The sequence below is a fragment of the Miscanthus floridulus genome, chromosome 8, assembly GCF_019320115.1.
Source record: "Miscanthus floridulus cultivar M001 chromosome 8, ASM1932011v1, whole genome shotgun sequence".
Taxonomy (NCBI): Eukaryota; Viridiplantae; Streptophyta; class Magnoliopsida; order Poales; family Poaceae; genus Miscanthus; species Miscanthus floridulus.
Window position 1 is genome coordinate 228067157 of NC_089587.1, and position 14370 is coordinate 228081526.

The window sequence follows — 14370 nt, forward strand, 5'->3', positions numbered from 1 at the left end:
ATACTTGCACTTCAAAAAGAGATGGCCTCCATCTTCGTCTAGCCTTCTGCACACAAAATAGCTTGTATCCACATCCATTCCCCTTCTCTTGAGTTTACAGCATAAGGCCAAAGAATTATGAGCCATTCTCCATAGGAAGTGCTTAATTCTGTTTGGACAATTTAACTTCCATATTTCCCCCCACATATGGTCAGTGCTGATTTCATTGGAGCTATTAGATGCAGCCTCTCACCGACTCGTCCTCAGGCTATCATCGCAGTGCACTTTGTAGGCAGACTTCACTGAAAAACCACCTTTTGCATCATAGTGCCAAGCCATGATATCATCCATACCTTCATGTACCGGCAGAGCTAAAATGGTGGCTGCATCTTCTTCAGATATCTGTCACCAAGTCCTTTGTCCCACTCCCCAATACTATCCAGATAACAGGGGAGTGGGTCAGTGGGACACATGGACTTGGTGACAGATATCTGGCCCCGGGGCCCTGTCACAGAACCGTCTAATTTATAAGAGCACAAGTACAATAGCAACCACCGAAGCGATCAAACCGTCATACTTGAGCCCATATAAACCCGGTAGTCCAACGAAATCGCGAAGGATCTCAAACAACCAACATACAAACTAAGATCGTAGAGATTCAACACAACCAGTCACCCGGTCCTTGTGCAGAAGAAGAACACGGACGAGTGGCGCATGTGCGTCGACTACACAGATCTCAACAAACATTGCCCAAAAGATCCGTTCGGGCTACCACGCATTGACCAGATAGTTGACTCAACGGCAGGGTCTGCACTATTATCCTTTCTCGATTGTTATTCAGGGTATCACCAGATCGCATTAAAAGAACAAGACCAGAGCAAGACGTCTTTCATTACTCCGTTCGGTGCTTACTGTTACAAGACCATGTCGTTTGGACTAAAGAACGCTGGCGCCACATACCAAAGAGCTATCCAAACTTGCCTTGGGGATCAAATCGGTAAAAATGTGGAGGCATACGTGGATGATGTAGTGGTGAAAACAAAGAACCCAGACACTCTGATTGAAGATTTAAAGCAAACCTTCAAAAACTTGAAAAGATGGAGATGGAAGTTGAACCCAAATAAATGTGTATTCGGAGTTCCTTCAGGACAACTACTCGGATTTTTGGTCAGTCAGCGCGGGATTGAAGCCAGCACCAAACAAATTCGAGCTATAACAGAAATGGGCCCACCTAGAAGTATCAAAGATGTGCAGAAACTAACAGGATACATGGCGGCCCTCAACCGTTTCATATCAAGACTCGGAGAAAAGGGGTTACCTTTCTTTAAACTACTAAAAGACAGACAAGTTCGAGTGGACAAAAGAGGCCGACGAAGCTTTCAAAAAACTTAAAGAATACCTCACCTCATCGCCTGTCCTGACACCTCCAAAGAAAGACGAAGATATGATGCTATATATTACGGCGACTTCTACCGTGATCAGCACGGCGATAGTCATAGAAAGAGAAGAACAAGGGCGCGTGTATAAAGTGCAACGTCCCGTATACTACATCAGCGAAGTACTGTTAGAATCCAAAATCCGGTACCCGCATGTACAAAAACTACTCTACGCTCTACTTATCACCTCACGCAAGCTTCGCCACTATTTCGAAAGCCACAAGATTACCGTGGTGACAGATTTTCCACTCGGAGACATCCTACACAATAAAGATGCCACAGGGTGCATATCTAAGTGGGCAGTCGAGCTTGGTGCTCTCAATATCGATTTTATCCCACGCAAGGCAATCAAATCTCAAGCCCTTGCTGATTTTGTTGCCGAGTGGACAAAGATCCAACAACCTATATCAAATACTATCTTTGACCACTGGAAGATGTATTTTGACGGGTCACTCAAACTAGGCGGAGCCGGTGCAGGCGTTCTTCTCATTTCTCCAGAAGGAAAACAACTCAAGTACGTCCTTCAGATATTATGGCAAGCTACAAATAACGAAGCAGAATATGAAGCCCTCATCCACGAGCTACGAGTGGCAATTACCCTCGGAATAAAGAGATTACTCGTATACGGCGATTCAGCAGTAGTCATCAACCAAGTCAACAAAGATTGGGATTGTACCAAAGAAAACATGGGTGCTTACTGTGCTGAAATACGGAAACTTGAAAAACATTTCCAAGGATTAGAAATTCTACACGTCCTGCGCGATTCCAACATTGCAGCAGATGTCCTCGCCAAGCTCGGATCAGACAGAGCGAAGGTTCCACCCGACGTATTCATAGAAGAGCTATCAGTTCCCTCTATCAAACAACCCGGTGAGACAACCCCTGAAATTTAGGCTAAAGGCGTTCAGATCTTGGTAATCAACACTTCATGGAGCCAAGTTTTCATTGACTATATCAAAGAAAATAAATTGCTAGCAGATAAAGCAGAAGCCACCCAAGTTGTTCGCAGAAGCAAAAACTACGTTCTAGTAGGAGATAGACTTTACAGAAGAGCAGCATCATCAGGAGTACTCCTAAAATGTGTCTCATTTGAAGAAGTCAAAGAGATCCTAGACGAAATACACTCAGGTTGCTGTGGAAATCATGCCGCTTCAAGAACACTGGTTGGCAAAGCATTTCGCACCGGATTCTACTGGCCAACCGCTTTGAAAGACGCAGAAGAACTTGTCAGAAAATGCAAAGGTTGCCAAATGTTTGCAAGACAAGCCCATGTGCCAGCTCACAATCTTATCTGCATCCCACCCGCTTGGCCTTTTTCCTGCTGGGGGCTGGATCAAGTAGGACCTCTGAAGAAAGCAAAAGGCGGCTTCGAGTACATCTTTGTAGCAATCGACAAGTTCACTAAGTGGATTGAATACAAACCACTCGCGAAATACAGCGCAGCCAAAGCAGTCGAGTTCATCCAAGACATTATGCACCGCTTCGGCATGCCCAATCGAATCATCACAGATCTAGGCTCCCCCTTCACAGCTACAGAATTCAAAAGCTAGGCACAAGACTGTGGTTTCAGTATAGACTACGCATCTGTTGCACATCCAGAAGCCAACGGACAAGTAGAAAAGGCTAATGGACTCATACTAGCCGGATTAAAACCAAGGTTATACGAAGAACTAGTGGACTATGGGTCCAAATGGATTAAAGAATTACCTAAAGTAGTATGGGGGCTACAAACTCAAATAAGCAGAGCAACAGGCTACTCACCCTTCTTCCTAGTTTACGGGTCAGAAGCCGTACTGCCTGCCGATTTGATCTGGACATCACCAAAGATAGAACAATACGATGAAGGAGAAGCAGAACACACAAGAAGATTAGAACTCGACAGCTCAGAAGAAGTCAGAGTAAACGCTACCCTCCAATCAGCCAGATACCTACAAGGTTTAAGACACCACTACAACAAGAGTACACAGCCTCGATCACTACAAGTCAGGGACCTAGTGCTAAGAAGAATACAAAAAATTGACGGACGCCATAAACTACTCAGTCCATGGGAAGGTCCTTTTATTGTCTCAAAAGTCATCGGACCAGGAACGTACAAGTTAATGGCTGAAGATGAGAAAGAAGTCAGTAATACATGGCACGTCAGCCAACTGAGAAGATTCTACGCATGAAAACAACTCAAAGGAGAGTACATGTACAAAACACAAGAGATCAACGTTCATGGCCTATAAAGATGTTGTCCCTCGACAAAATGTGTATTATGGCTTATCAAACGATCATAATCAATAAAGATGGTTTTTCGACAACATATGTCTTATGATGGCTAAACCCCGAGTTGTTTCCAAAAGAGCAAAATGGCTTAAACATGCCTGAGCCTACCAGCCGAGAGCAAAATAGCTGAAAAGATGCTTGAGCCCGCTGATGAGGGTAGCTAATAAGCTAACACCCGAACAAAAGAGCAAAATGGCTGAAACATGCCTGAGCCTACCGGCCGAGAGCAAAATAGCTGAAAAGATGCTTGAGCCCGTCGATGAGGGTAGCTAATAAGCTAACACCCGAACAAAAGAGCAAAATGGCTGAAACATGCCTGAGCCTACCGGCCGAGAGCAAAATAGCTGAAAAGATGCTTGAGCCCACCGATGAGGGTAGCTAAAATCTAACACCCGAAACAAAAAGAAAAATGGCTGAAAACATGCTTGAGCATCTCGGCCGAGAGCAAAATAGCTGAAAAGATACTTGAGCCCGCCGATGAGGGTAGCTAAAAGCTAACACCCAAAACAAAAAGCAAAATGGCTGAAAACATGCCTGAGCATCCTGGCCGAGAGCAAAATAGCTGAAAAGACGCTTGAGCCCGCCGATGAGGGTAGCTAAAAGCTAACACCCGAAACAAAAAGCAAAATGGCTGAAAACATGCCTGAGCATCCCGGCCGAGAGCAAAATAGCTGAAAAGACGCTTGAGCCCACCGATGAGGGTAGCTAAAAGCTAACACCCGAAACAAAAAGCAAAATGGCTGAAAACATGCCTGATCAACAACCAGATGGACGTACTTGAGTTGTTTTCCTTCTGGAGAAATGAGGAGAACGCCTGCACCGGCTCCGCCTAGTTTGAGTGACCCATCAAAATACATCTTCTAGTGGTCAAAGATAGTATTTGATATAGGTTGTTGGATCTCTGTCCACTTGGCAACAAAATTAGCAAGGGCTTGAGATTTGATTGCCTTGCGTGGGGTAAAATCGATATTGAGAGCACCAAGCTCGACTGCCCACTTAGATATGCGCCCTGTGGCATCTTTATTGTGTAGGATGTCTCCGAGTGGAAAATCTGTCACCGCGGTAATCTTGTGGCTTTTGAAATAGTGGCGAAGCTTGCGTGAGGTGATAAGTAGAGTGTAGAGTAGTTTTTGTACATACGGGTACCGGATTTTGGATTCTGACAGTACTTCGCTGATGTAGTATACGGGACGTTGCGCTTTATACACGCGCCCTTGTTCTTCTCTTTCTATGACTATCGCCGTGCTGATCACGGTAGAAGTTGCCGTAATATATAGCATCATATCTTCGTCTTTCTTTGGAGGTGTCAGGACAGGCGACGAGGTGAGGTATTCTTTAAGTTTTTTGAAAGCTTCGTCGGCCTCTTTTGTCCACTCGAACTTGTCTGTCTTCTTTAGTAGTTTAAAGAAAGGTAACTCCTTTTCTCCGAGTCTTGATATGAAACGGTTGAGGGCCGCCATGCATCCTGTTAGTTTCTGCACATCTTTGATACTTCTAGGTGGGCCCATTTCTGTTATAGCTCGAATTTGTTTGGTGCTGGCTTCAATCCCGCGCTGACTGACCAAAAATCCGAGTAGTTGTCCTGAGGGAACTCTGAATACACATTTATTTGGGTTCAACTTCTATCTCCATCTTTTCAAGTTTTCGAAGGTTTGCTTTAAATCTTCAATCAGAGTGTCTGGGTTCTTTGTTTTCACCACTACATCATCCACGTATGCCTCCACATTTTCACCGATTTGATCCCCAAGGCAAGTTTGGATAGCTCTTTGGTATGTGGCGCCAGCGTTCTTTAGTCCAAACGACATGGTCTTGTAACAGTAAGCACCGAACAGAGTAATGAAAGACGTCTTGCTCTGGTCTTGTTCTTTTAATGCGATCTGGTGATACCCTGAATAACAATCGAGAAAGGATAATAGTGCAGACCCTGCCGTTGAGTCAACTATCTGGTCAATGCGTGGTAGCCCGAACGGATCTTTTGGGTAATGTTTGTTGAGATCTGTGTAGTCGACGCACATGCGCCACTCGTCCGTGTTCTTCTTCTGCACAAGGACCGGGTTTGCTAGCCATCGTACTTGGAGTGATTGGATGGTTTGAATTTGTGAGGTAGTCGTATTGAAGCTTAGTCTGCTTGCGAAACAGGGGAATCTATCGCGCGTCTCGGCTTCTTAGTATTCTGATTCAGCACCTCCTTCTTGCCAGCTATTGTCTTAGTGAGAATAGTTCTGCAAGGCTGTCTGTGCATGTGCTCTGCTTATTGTCTTTCTTGGCTGTTCAACTCGGTGATTTTGGCTATAATCCCTTTTAGTTTCTCTGTTGTGACTTCCACTTGGTCCAAGTCTCGTAAAAGCAGATTTCCTCTTGCTTTGACCTTCTTGCTCATGAGATGTTGACTTCGCAGGTGGTCTTGAGCGTGTTCTTCCATTATGCGTCTTTTGAATCGCTGGCTGGAAAAAATTCTGGAGTTGTTCCTGCCTCTCGTCGGGATGCATAGTCGCTCTAAGTTCTTCCAGTGCTTCTCGGATCCTATCGTAGGGCGTATTCGCTGCACGCCTTTCTCCGACTTCTTGTTCAGATTTTCTTCTATTGTACTCAGCCAGGTCAGACTCGTATCTTACCCAAGCTTCCTTGCGCTGCCTGGCACGGTGTTGGCGCCCTTGTTTTAATTTGTTTCTTCTTTCTCTGGCTTGTTTCTGACTTTCGGTCTCACCATCATACCCCTGGATAAATGGTGATATGTTGGATTCAGATTCGTCTGATGACCTGACGTCAGGTGCTTCTGGTGGGTCCAAAGGTGATCGCAGACGACGAACCATGAACACCTCCCGTGTGTGAATTGCTTCGTCATAGGTGTTGTTTCCCATGCTGTCACAGTTGTTGATAATTTCAGTAGATGCTTCATGATTACAGATCGAATCCCCTTCTTGATAGGGTAAGATTGTTGTTGTTGTTGTGCCGACTAGTTGGGTTCCGCTATCTTCAGGAACGGAACCTGGCCAGTGGATGATACAGTCTTGCGATGTTATCGTTAGCACAAGACCCTCCTGGGCTCCTATCAGTGATATCCTAAGCATTGGATTGAAGGATCTTTCAAACTGTCCCTGATAGGATTTTGCCAAGTTGTCGAGTCCAAATGGAAAAGAATTCGACTTCTTGAAAGAACTCTGAGTGTAATCCGAGTTGTTTTGGGTTGTGCTCTGGAATCCTGCCGAAAAAGAATTCGGTTTCTTGAAAGAACTCGGATAAAACTTCACCTTGGACACGGAACTTGAATTCGAGTTGGATGCGTGTAGCCATGAAATCTGATTTGAATCGGATATTATGAGCTACGCGAATCTTCTGGTGAGATGATCCGTCGTAGTTGTCGAAATAGGAAATTCTTCATGATGATCCGGATCTTTGAGGAGATGGCCTTGAAGCTTGCCGTAGTTGTTCGCCTCGCAGATCCATGAGCTGAAGATGAAAGTTGATCCTGTCGGGAAGATCATGTTGTCGAGGTCCATCGAGCTCTCGGATGCAAAGTCGCCGAAAGCCCCTATCTGGCGCGCCAGCTGTCGATGTTTTACCACCGATAGCCTACCACGGGGGTACCCGAGGTAGTATGTTCGGGCTTCAGCGTATGCAGAACTCGATGGTAAATGCAAGGGACAAACGACTTATCCTGGTTCGGACCCTCGATCGTTGATCGAGTAACAGCCCTACGTCCAGCCGGCGTTAGCCTCTACGTTGGATTGATTATGAAGTGTCGTACAATTGTTGTTCTGTTGTCTTCTTCCCCAGGAGCCCTGCCCTCCTTTATATAGTCAGGAGGCCAGAGTCCTAGTCGGTTTACAATGAGAGTTCCTAGTAGGATTACTAAATAGTACTACTACTAAGATTACAAGGGAAGAATCCTAGTTAGACTAGATCTTCTCTCTCCCTTGCGGGGTATCCTGTGGGTCCCGCATCAACAAAAACCCTGAGTACAAGAAGGTACTCAGCGAGACTTACCCGTCCAACTAATATACTAAGACACCAAGGAGTATGCAAGGCTTTATAAGTAGAGCTGGTAGACATTATTTGTAGAAAAAGCATAAGTTATCCAACATCTCTTTAATTGTGAATCACCAGTTATTAATCCTATCTCATACTAGATTAGCAACTATCCTATGCCAAACATGTTGGTACCATTAAGTCATCACAATAATAACCATATCCAGTTGAGTTCTTGCATAATCTCATAACCATCATTTCCATAATTTACTACGATGAAAGGAACTCAAGTCAAGTTCTCACTATCCGGGAGAGACGGCGATTCAAATCGATTCCTACCCAGCTGGGGAATTATTCCTAACACACACCCAGGCATACCTCGCGAAGGTAGCCTTAGGTCACCTTTGGTACAAATCAGGAACCAAATTCGCGGGTACGACCAGCGCCGCACAATCAGAGAACCACTCTGCCAAGGGTGATGGGGACTCTAACCCGCCTTTGGGCTTACGCCAATGGCTCTCCGCACATCCATACTACCATCCAGAGTGCGCACTTGAACTGCTCGTGGTCCCAGCCTGAGATGAGCTACTCGGCTTCGCGGTCGGAACGACTTATCCGGCCAACTATGTGAGAGGCTGCGTTCAACATGACAAGATGACCTCCAACGTCCGGTCCTTAAACGACACAGACGGAATCACTACAATACCACATATAAGACTCCGCCCGGTCTCCATTTACTCCACATTACCAGGTTATGTTCCACGATAGCATAATATAGCCAACCGTGATTAAGTAATCACCTATAGCTCGCAGGTGACAGGAAATCACCCGACTTCTACCGGTCTAAGCATAGCTAAGCATGATAAACGTTCCTGGACTTAAATAGGATTTATGGTAAATATTTCTGGTCAAGGAAGGTAATATGCAACAATGGTTTCCAAACAACTCCTGTCACGTAATGCAGCAATACGAATAACTTTAAGTGACATTAATAAAATAGGGAGGCTTATAATGCTCCGGGGCTTGCCTTTCACAAACGTCGAAGGCTGGTGATCGGGGCACTCGAGAAGGTGATCGGCTTCAGGCTCTCCTTCTCCGGGAACCTTCAGGTGCTGAACTTCCTGATTCTCCTCCTGCGGCTCAGCGTCGAGCTCCACAAGCGTGATCCCTTCGGTTGCACCTATTGCATGCATATGCATAAGTAAGTACCATGAATGCATAAGATGGATCACGGAGGATGTGATAAGGAATGTACATGCTGCAATAATGATGTTAAGTAGCAAAATGATAACAATGCTAACTCCTTATTTGCCTAGTAGGTGCATATCTCTTCTCTAGTTATTTACAAATTTCACACAAAGCAATATCTAAGTTACACATGACAGTTACAAGTTTATATCATAACTGAAGTTATACTTATCCAAATGCTGTGATCTTAGACTTTCTGGAAAGCTTATAAAATTGTCTACAACTATTATTCAATAACCAAAAGCTGAATCACAATCTATCCTAGACAAAATAGGCAATCTATGCAGTGCTGTCTAGAAATTCCAGAGAACAAGCAATTCGGAAAACTAACTTTAAGCAGATAGAACTCCTAAACCCTTTGGCCTATTGACCTGAAATTTTAACACAAGATAGATGAAGAAGTTACCTACAACTTTGTTATTAATCATTTCTACAGAAAACATCATTTTGACTATGCAACATAACAAGCAACAGAATCTGTCCGAAAACATGTTAAATCGAATTATAAAACAACAATATTTCTACTACATGTAAGCATTCAAAATTTGACACCACCAAGTACACCAATAGTTCAGGGGCATCAAATACACTCAAGAAAACATAATGGCAAAGCCCAAACTATTTATTTAATTGTATTTATTAATTTATTTAGATAATTAGGTTACATAATAAACCTATACCAAATGTGCATAATAAATTCTCAGAAAATTACAGTGACCTCCAAGTGCTACCACAAGACTACTGTAAAAGTTTCATGCCATTTTACCAAGTAAAATATTCTTTACAAAAATGACAAGCTAGTGAGGTCGATTTTAGTGAAAATAATAAACCCTATAGAAAAGTGTCAAACAACAGATTATAAATTTTTCCTAGCTAGAGCATGTCAACATAAGACCAACAAACTTGGAATCACAATTTTATCACTTTTCTAGCTCAAGATATCTAATTTACAAGTTTATTAACATTCAAAAAGCATTTATTTAAATACATTTTAATCACCAAGAAAAATACAATAAACTGTATATTTCATATTTTTATAAAAAACTACACTTCATAAGGAACACATCACAATTTGGTTCACAAAAATTAGACCTCTAGAACTCCACCTATGATTTTCCAAAGTTGCATTCAATCAGAAAACAAATGAGCTAGCTTTATGAACTGTCACTGTAGCAAACCGAAAACAGAGGACGGAAAACAGAGCAACGGCGTGAACTGGACGCGGGAACGGCGGAGCTCGCCGACGGCGGCTTCTCCGGCGACGCGACCACCACCAACGGACTCCTCTCGCCGAGACGCATCTAACGGGATAGGTTAGCAATCGATTTTCACGACTCTCCTTCCGGCGGCGGCAGAAGGATGGCTCGGCGGCGTGGCGGTGCGGCGGACTTCGGTTGACGGCGATATGCCGGAGCCAGCAATGGAAGCGCAAGCTAGGGCTACGCCGTGCATCTACACGCGACTACGAAGCTAGCGCACCCACTATTTCGACGAATGGAGGACAGAGACGATGCGGCCACGGCGACGGAGCTCGGCGGCGGACACGGGCGAGGTCCATGCACGGAGCTGTGGCCTTACCAAGCGCGGCGAGGGAGCAAGGCAGTTGCGGTGGTGCGGTAGGGGTACGGTGAAGCTGCTACGGGGCGATTACATGACGCGGGCGAGCTTGGTGCCGTCAATGGTGCCGGCGGCGCTGCGGTGCTGCTGCTGTGCTTGCTGCGGGCGAGTGCGGAGGCGAAGGAGAAATAGAAAACCAAATGCGACGCGGGGAGGCTCACGGGCGCGTGCTGGGGCTTGACGTGGCGCACGACAGCCCGTCGTGGCCTGGCCGGGCAGCGAAACGGCGACGCGCGGCGCCACACGGCGTCGAAGCTCTGAAAATGGTCGGTACTGTAGCACGTCATCAGAGCCACGATTTTAGCCTGACAGCGATACTAGGCGACGATAAATCTCTTAATCCGTTGATCATTAGCGCAAACTTACTAAATCAAAGTTGAAGCCCTATATACCATCTTCAACTTCCACTAAAGGATCGAGTTCCAATTGTCAGTCAACACGGAGTAATATCATGCCAAAGTTGAGCAAATAACACTGGAAACCAGTTTTGACTTAGAAAAATTCTAAGTGTCGCAAAACAGTGAAATATGGATTTTTGTGAGCACAAAATGACTAAGCTATACACTGAATTAGACCAAGACCCAAACATAAAAGTTGTTTCTCTACTCAAAAACTACAACTTTGTTTAAAGGTTCACTGCCATGCAAAGACTCTATGACATAGTTCAAACTAGGTCAAACATAGTACTTTAAAATGATGACATACACCATATCAATGACTTAGAGACTAAACTAGACTTAGCCATGAATACCAAAGTTGTTCCTTATGCTATTCTAAACATGTTTAAAGCATTCACAAGGTTCCACACACATTCCATACTTTGATTCCATGAAAACCCTAACTTAAGTAAGGTAATTAAGTAACACACATGAAATATAAGCTAACAAAGGTATAGCAATTGAGATGCTCGTGCACATGCATGCTCATGGATGCTTATGATCATGCAATGTCAAGGTTAAATGCATGCTTAACACCGAGGGTGTTACAGGCCCGGGGGCCTTGAGGTCCCCAATACTATCCAAATACCATCTGGCCCCGGGGCCTTGGGGTCCCCAATACTATCCAAAGCCGATTTCATCTCCTCCCATGTGAATTCCTTCATCACATTTTCATTCATTCTGGGTGTGACACATGGAACAACAGCATCAAAGTTGCACATGGGAGGAGATGAAATTATAAGCCGGCTTATCAGCTAGAATCTACAGTACTTTTCTCTCACAACAAAACAGCTTCAGCCGGCTTTAATACCAGCCGAACATGAATGTCCTGGATCCAGTTGTATTCAAGTACCAAGTGTAGCCTCTAGATAGTCTGGCCTTGAAACAGGAGCACATCCCCCAGTCTCAACTGCAAGCTTCGTTGATTCCAGCCTTGCTTGGTGCATCAGTTTGTACACACTCTTCCTGATTAGGCCTCTCTCAATAGCACGAACCCACAGCATATTGAGGGTTTCCTTCTCATCAGCATAAGAGGTACACAGGCAGTTGTAAATCTGGAGCGTTATGTACAATTGATTCTTTGCCATATCATCCAAGGTATTCGAAGCGGCAACTGGCTTTCCTTCAGTCAGATACGTGTATGCAAGTGTGGTGTATATAAGGCTGTCACCAACTAAGCCTTTGCCTTGCATCTGGTCGAATACTTTTTGTGCCTGATCAACCATCCCTTTTCTGCAAAGCCTTCGAATCAGAGATCTATATACTGCTTTATCTGGTGGAAGACCTCTTTTCATAAGTTCATCGGGGATGACTAGCACTGCATCTGCATTGTTCTTCTTGCAGAAACCATCGACAAGCCATGAAAATACACTATAATTGGGTGAAAACCCTGCATACAACAAAAGCAACCACATCATCATCAGAGTTTATGATATGATCGAAAGACAATCAGTGAGATTGCAAACTGGTTGCCTATGATCGCAACATAATGATCTTAGTGCCATTTAAACTGCCAAATGCAGTCCTTATAGTTAGCTAGTGGTACTAACTGGAACCATAAGACGAAATCAAAGCACCTGCATCGACCATCTGAAAGAAGGCTTCCTTGGCTTCATCGAGCTCCTTGGCCTTGCAGAATCCATGGATGAGAGCCTTGTAAGTGAACTGATTGAGCTGCAGCCCAGACTCCATCATCTTTTTCTTGACCTTGCATGCTGAGGTCATGTCCCCTCTCTTGCAGTACGCGTTGATCAACGTATTGCAGGTCACATGATCAGCCTGCACCTTCCTCTCGTCCATCTCGTTAAGCAACTGATTAACTTCCTTCATCTTGCCATCCTCACAGAGCTTCCTAAGAATGGCATTGTAAGTCGCGACACCTGGGAGCATGCCCGTCGCCTCCATCTCGCTTCGGAGCTTGACCGCCGCCTCAATATTGCCGGCACGACAGTACCCATCAATCAGTGTGGTGTAGGTCACATTGTCCGGCGTCGCCTGTGCCGCTACCATCTCTGCAAAGAGCTGAGCCGCCTCCTTCACCCTGCCATTCTTGCACAAGCCATGGATCAAGGAGTTCCATGTGACGGTATCTGCCCGTATCCCCTCCTTGTCCATGCGGTCCCGCACGCACATGGCCTCGTACCTCATCTCCTTCCTGCAGTAGAGCGCGATGACGGTGTTATAGGAGAATCGGTCCAAGGGCACGCCAGCCGCGTCCATCCTGGTGACGAGCGCCTCGGCGCGCGCGGTGTCCCCGGCCTTGAGACACACGTGCAGCATGGCGTTGTAGACGTGCGTGCTGACGGCGAGCCCGGCCCTGGCCATTTCGTCGAACACCCTGCGCGCGGTGGCCGTCATCCGGGCCCTGGCGAGCGCGGTGAGGAGCGCGGTGCAGGCGTGGGCGTCGGGGGCGAGGCCGCGCGCGCGCATCTGGTCGAACACCCGTACGGCGTCGTGGGCGCGCGCGGACTGGGCGAGGACGAGGACGAGCCAGCTGGGGACGCGGGGGTCGGCGGCGGCGAGGAGAGAGGGGAGGAGGAGCGGGGAGGAGAGCGGGTGGCGGAGGGAGAGGTCCCGGAGGAGCGCCCGCGCGGCGGGGTGGTGGCGCGGGTGCGGCGCCAGGAGGCGGAGGAGGGCGAGCGAGGCGTCCAGCGGGTGCGGCGGCGGCAGCGCGCGGAAGAAGGCGAGCGCGGCGGAGGGGAGCGGGGAGAGGCGGTGGAGGACAGCGGTGAGAAGGGACGGCGCGGCGGCGAGGAGCGCGAGGTGGAGGTTGGGCCGGAGGGTGGATTTGATGATGGCGGCGCAGAGCTCTCGTGAGAGGTCGACGGCGGCGCGGGATGCCGCCATGGGTGGCATGGCAGGCCGCTCTGGCGGGAAAGCGGTTGACGTGTATTGTCATCATCATCAGTAATAAGAGATGCAAGAAAATTCCCTACAAACTACTCTCCTACTCTCTCTTGGTTTCCACAACACCAATAAGGATATCATCTAGCTCGTTGATCCTGATCATATTTTGGTTGCACGACACATCCGTTTTGTCATTTAATTTAACACATGAGTTTGCTCCCTGAGATGAGAGATTATACTTGTACTCCGAAATTGTATACAAAGGGCGTACCCAGTGCAAAGAGCCCCCGCTCTGTGCGGGGTCTAGGGAAGGGTGTCAGTGACAAGCCTTACCCTCGCCTGTGCAATGCGAGGAGACCACGACTCGAACCCGGGACCTTCCGGTCACAGACGATAAGACTCTACCGCTTGCACCATACTCCGAAATTGTATATATATATATGCAATACAGTTCCAGTGTACCCTTTTCTTTTTGGTTCCGATTGTTCTCTTAGTTCAGTTTTGTTAAACGTAATGGTAGCGGTGTTGCTCTACAGAGTACAGACTACAGCTCCTGTGCCGGTGCTATA

The 14370-nt window shown here is 46.4% G+C and overlaps 1 protein-coding gene across 1 annotated transcript; it reads right to left on the minus strand.

Moving 5' to 3' along the window:
- Window positions 1-11391: 11391 nt before the first annotated feature.
- On the minus strand, window positions 11392-13822 carry LOC136475259 (pentatricopeptide repeat-containing protein At5g38730-like). The gene is made up of 2 exons (XM_066472810.1): window positions 12532-13822; window positions 11392-12344 (listed from the first exon to the last, which is right to left on the minus strand). Exons 1-2 carry the CDS (start codon window positions 13808-13810, stop codon window positions 11800-11802), a joined length of 1824 nt encoding a protein of 607 aa, XP_066328907.1. The 5' UTR covers window positions 13811-13822; the 3' UTR covers window positions 11392-11799.
- Between the last annotated feature and the right edge of the window lie 548 nt (window positions 13823-14370).

Excerpts from the sequence above, each read along its gene's own strand:
- LOC136475259 (XM_066472810.1), bottom strand. The coding sequence starts at position 13,810 with ATGCCACCCATGGCGGCATCCCGCGCCGCCGTCGACCTCTCACGAGAG. Across the intron at positions 12,345-12,531 it reads CTTTCAGATGGTCGATGCAG|GGTTTTCACCCAATTATAGT; the intron begins GTGCTTTGATTT and ends TGTTGTATGCAG.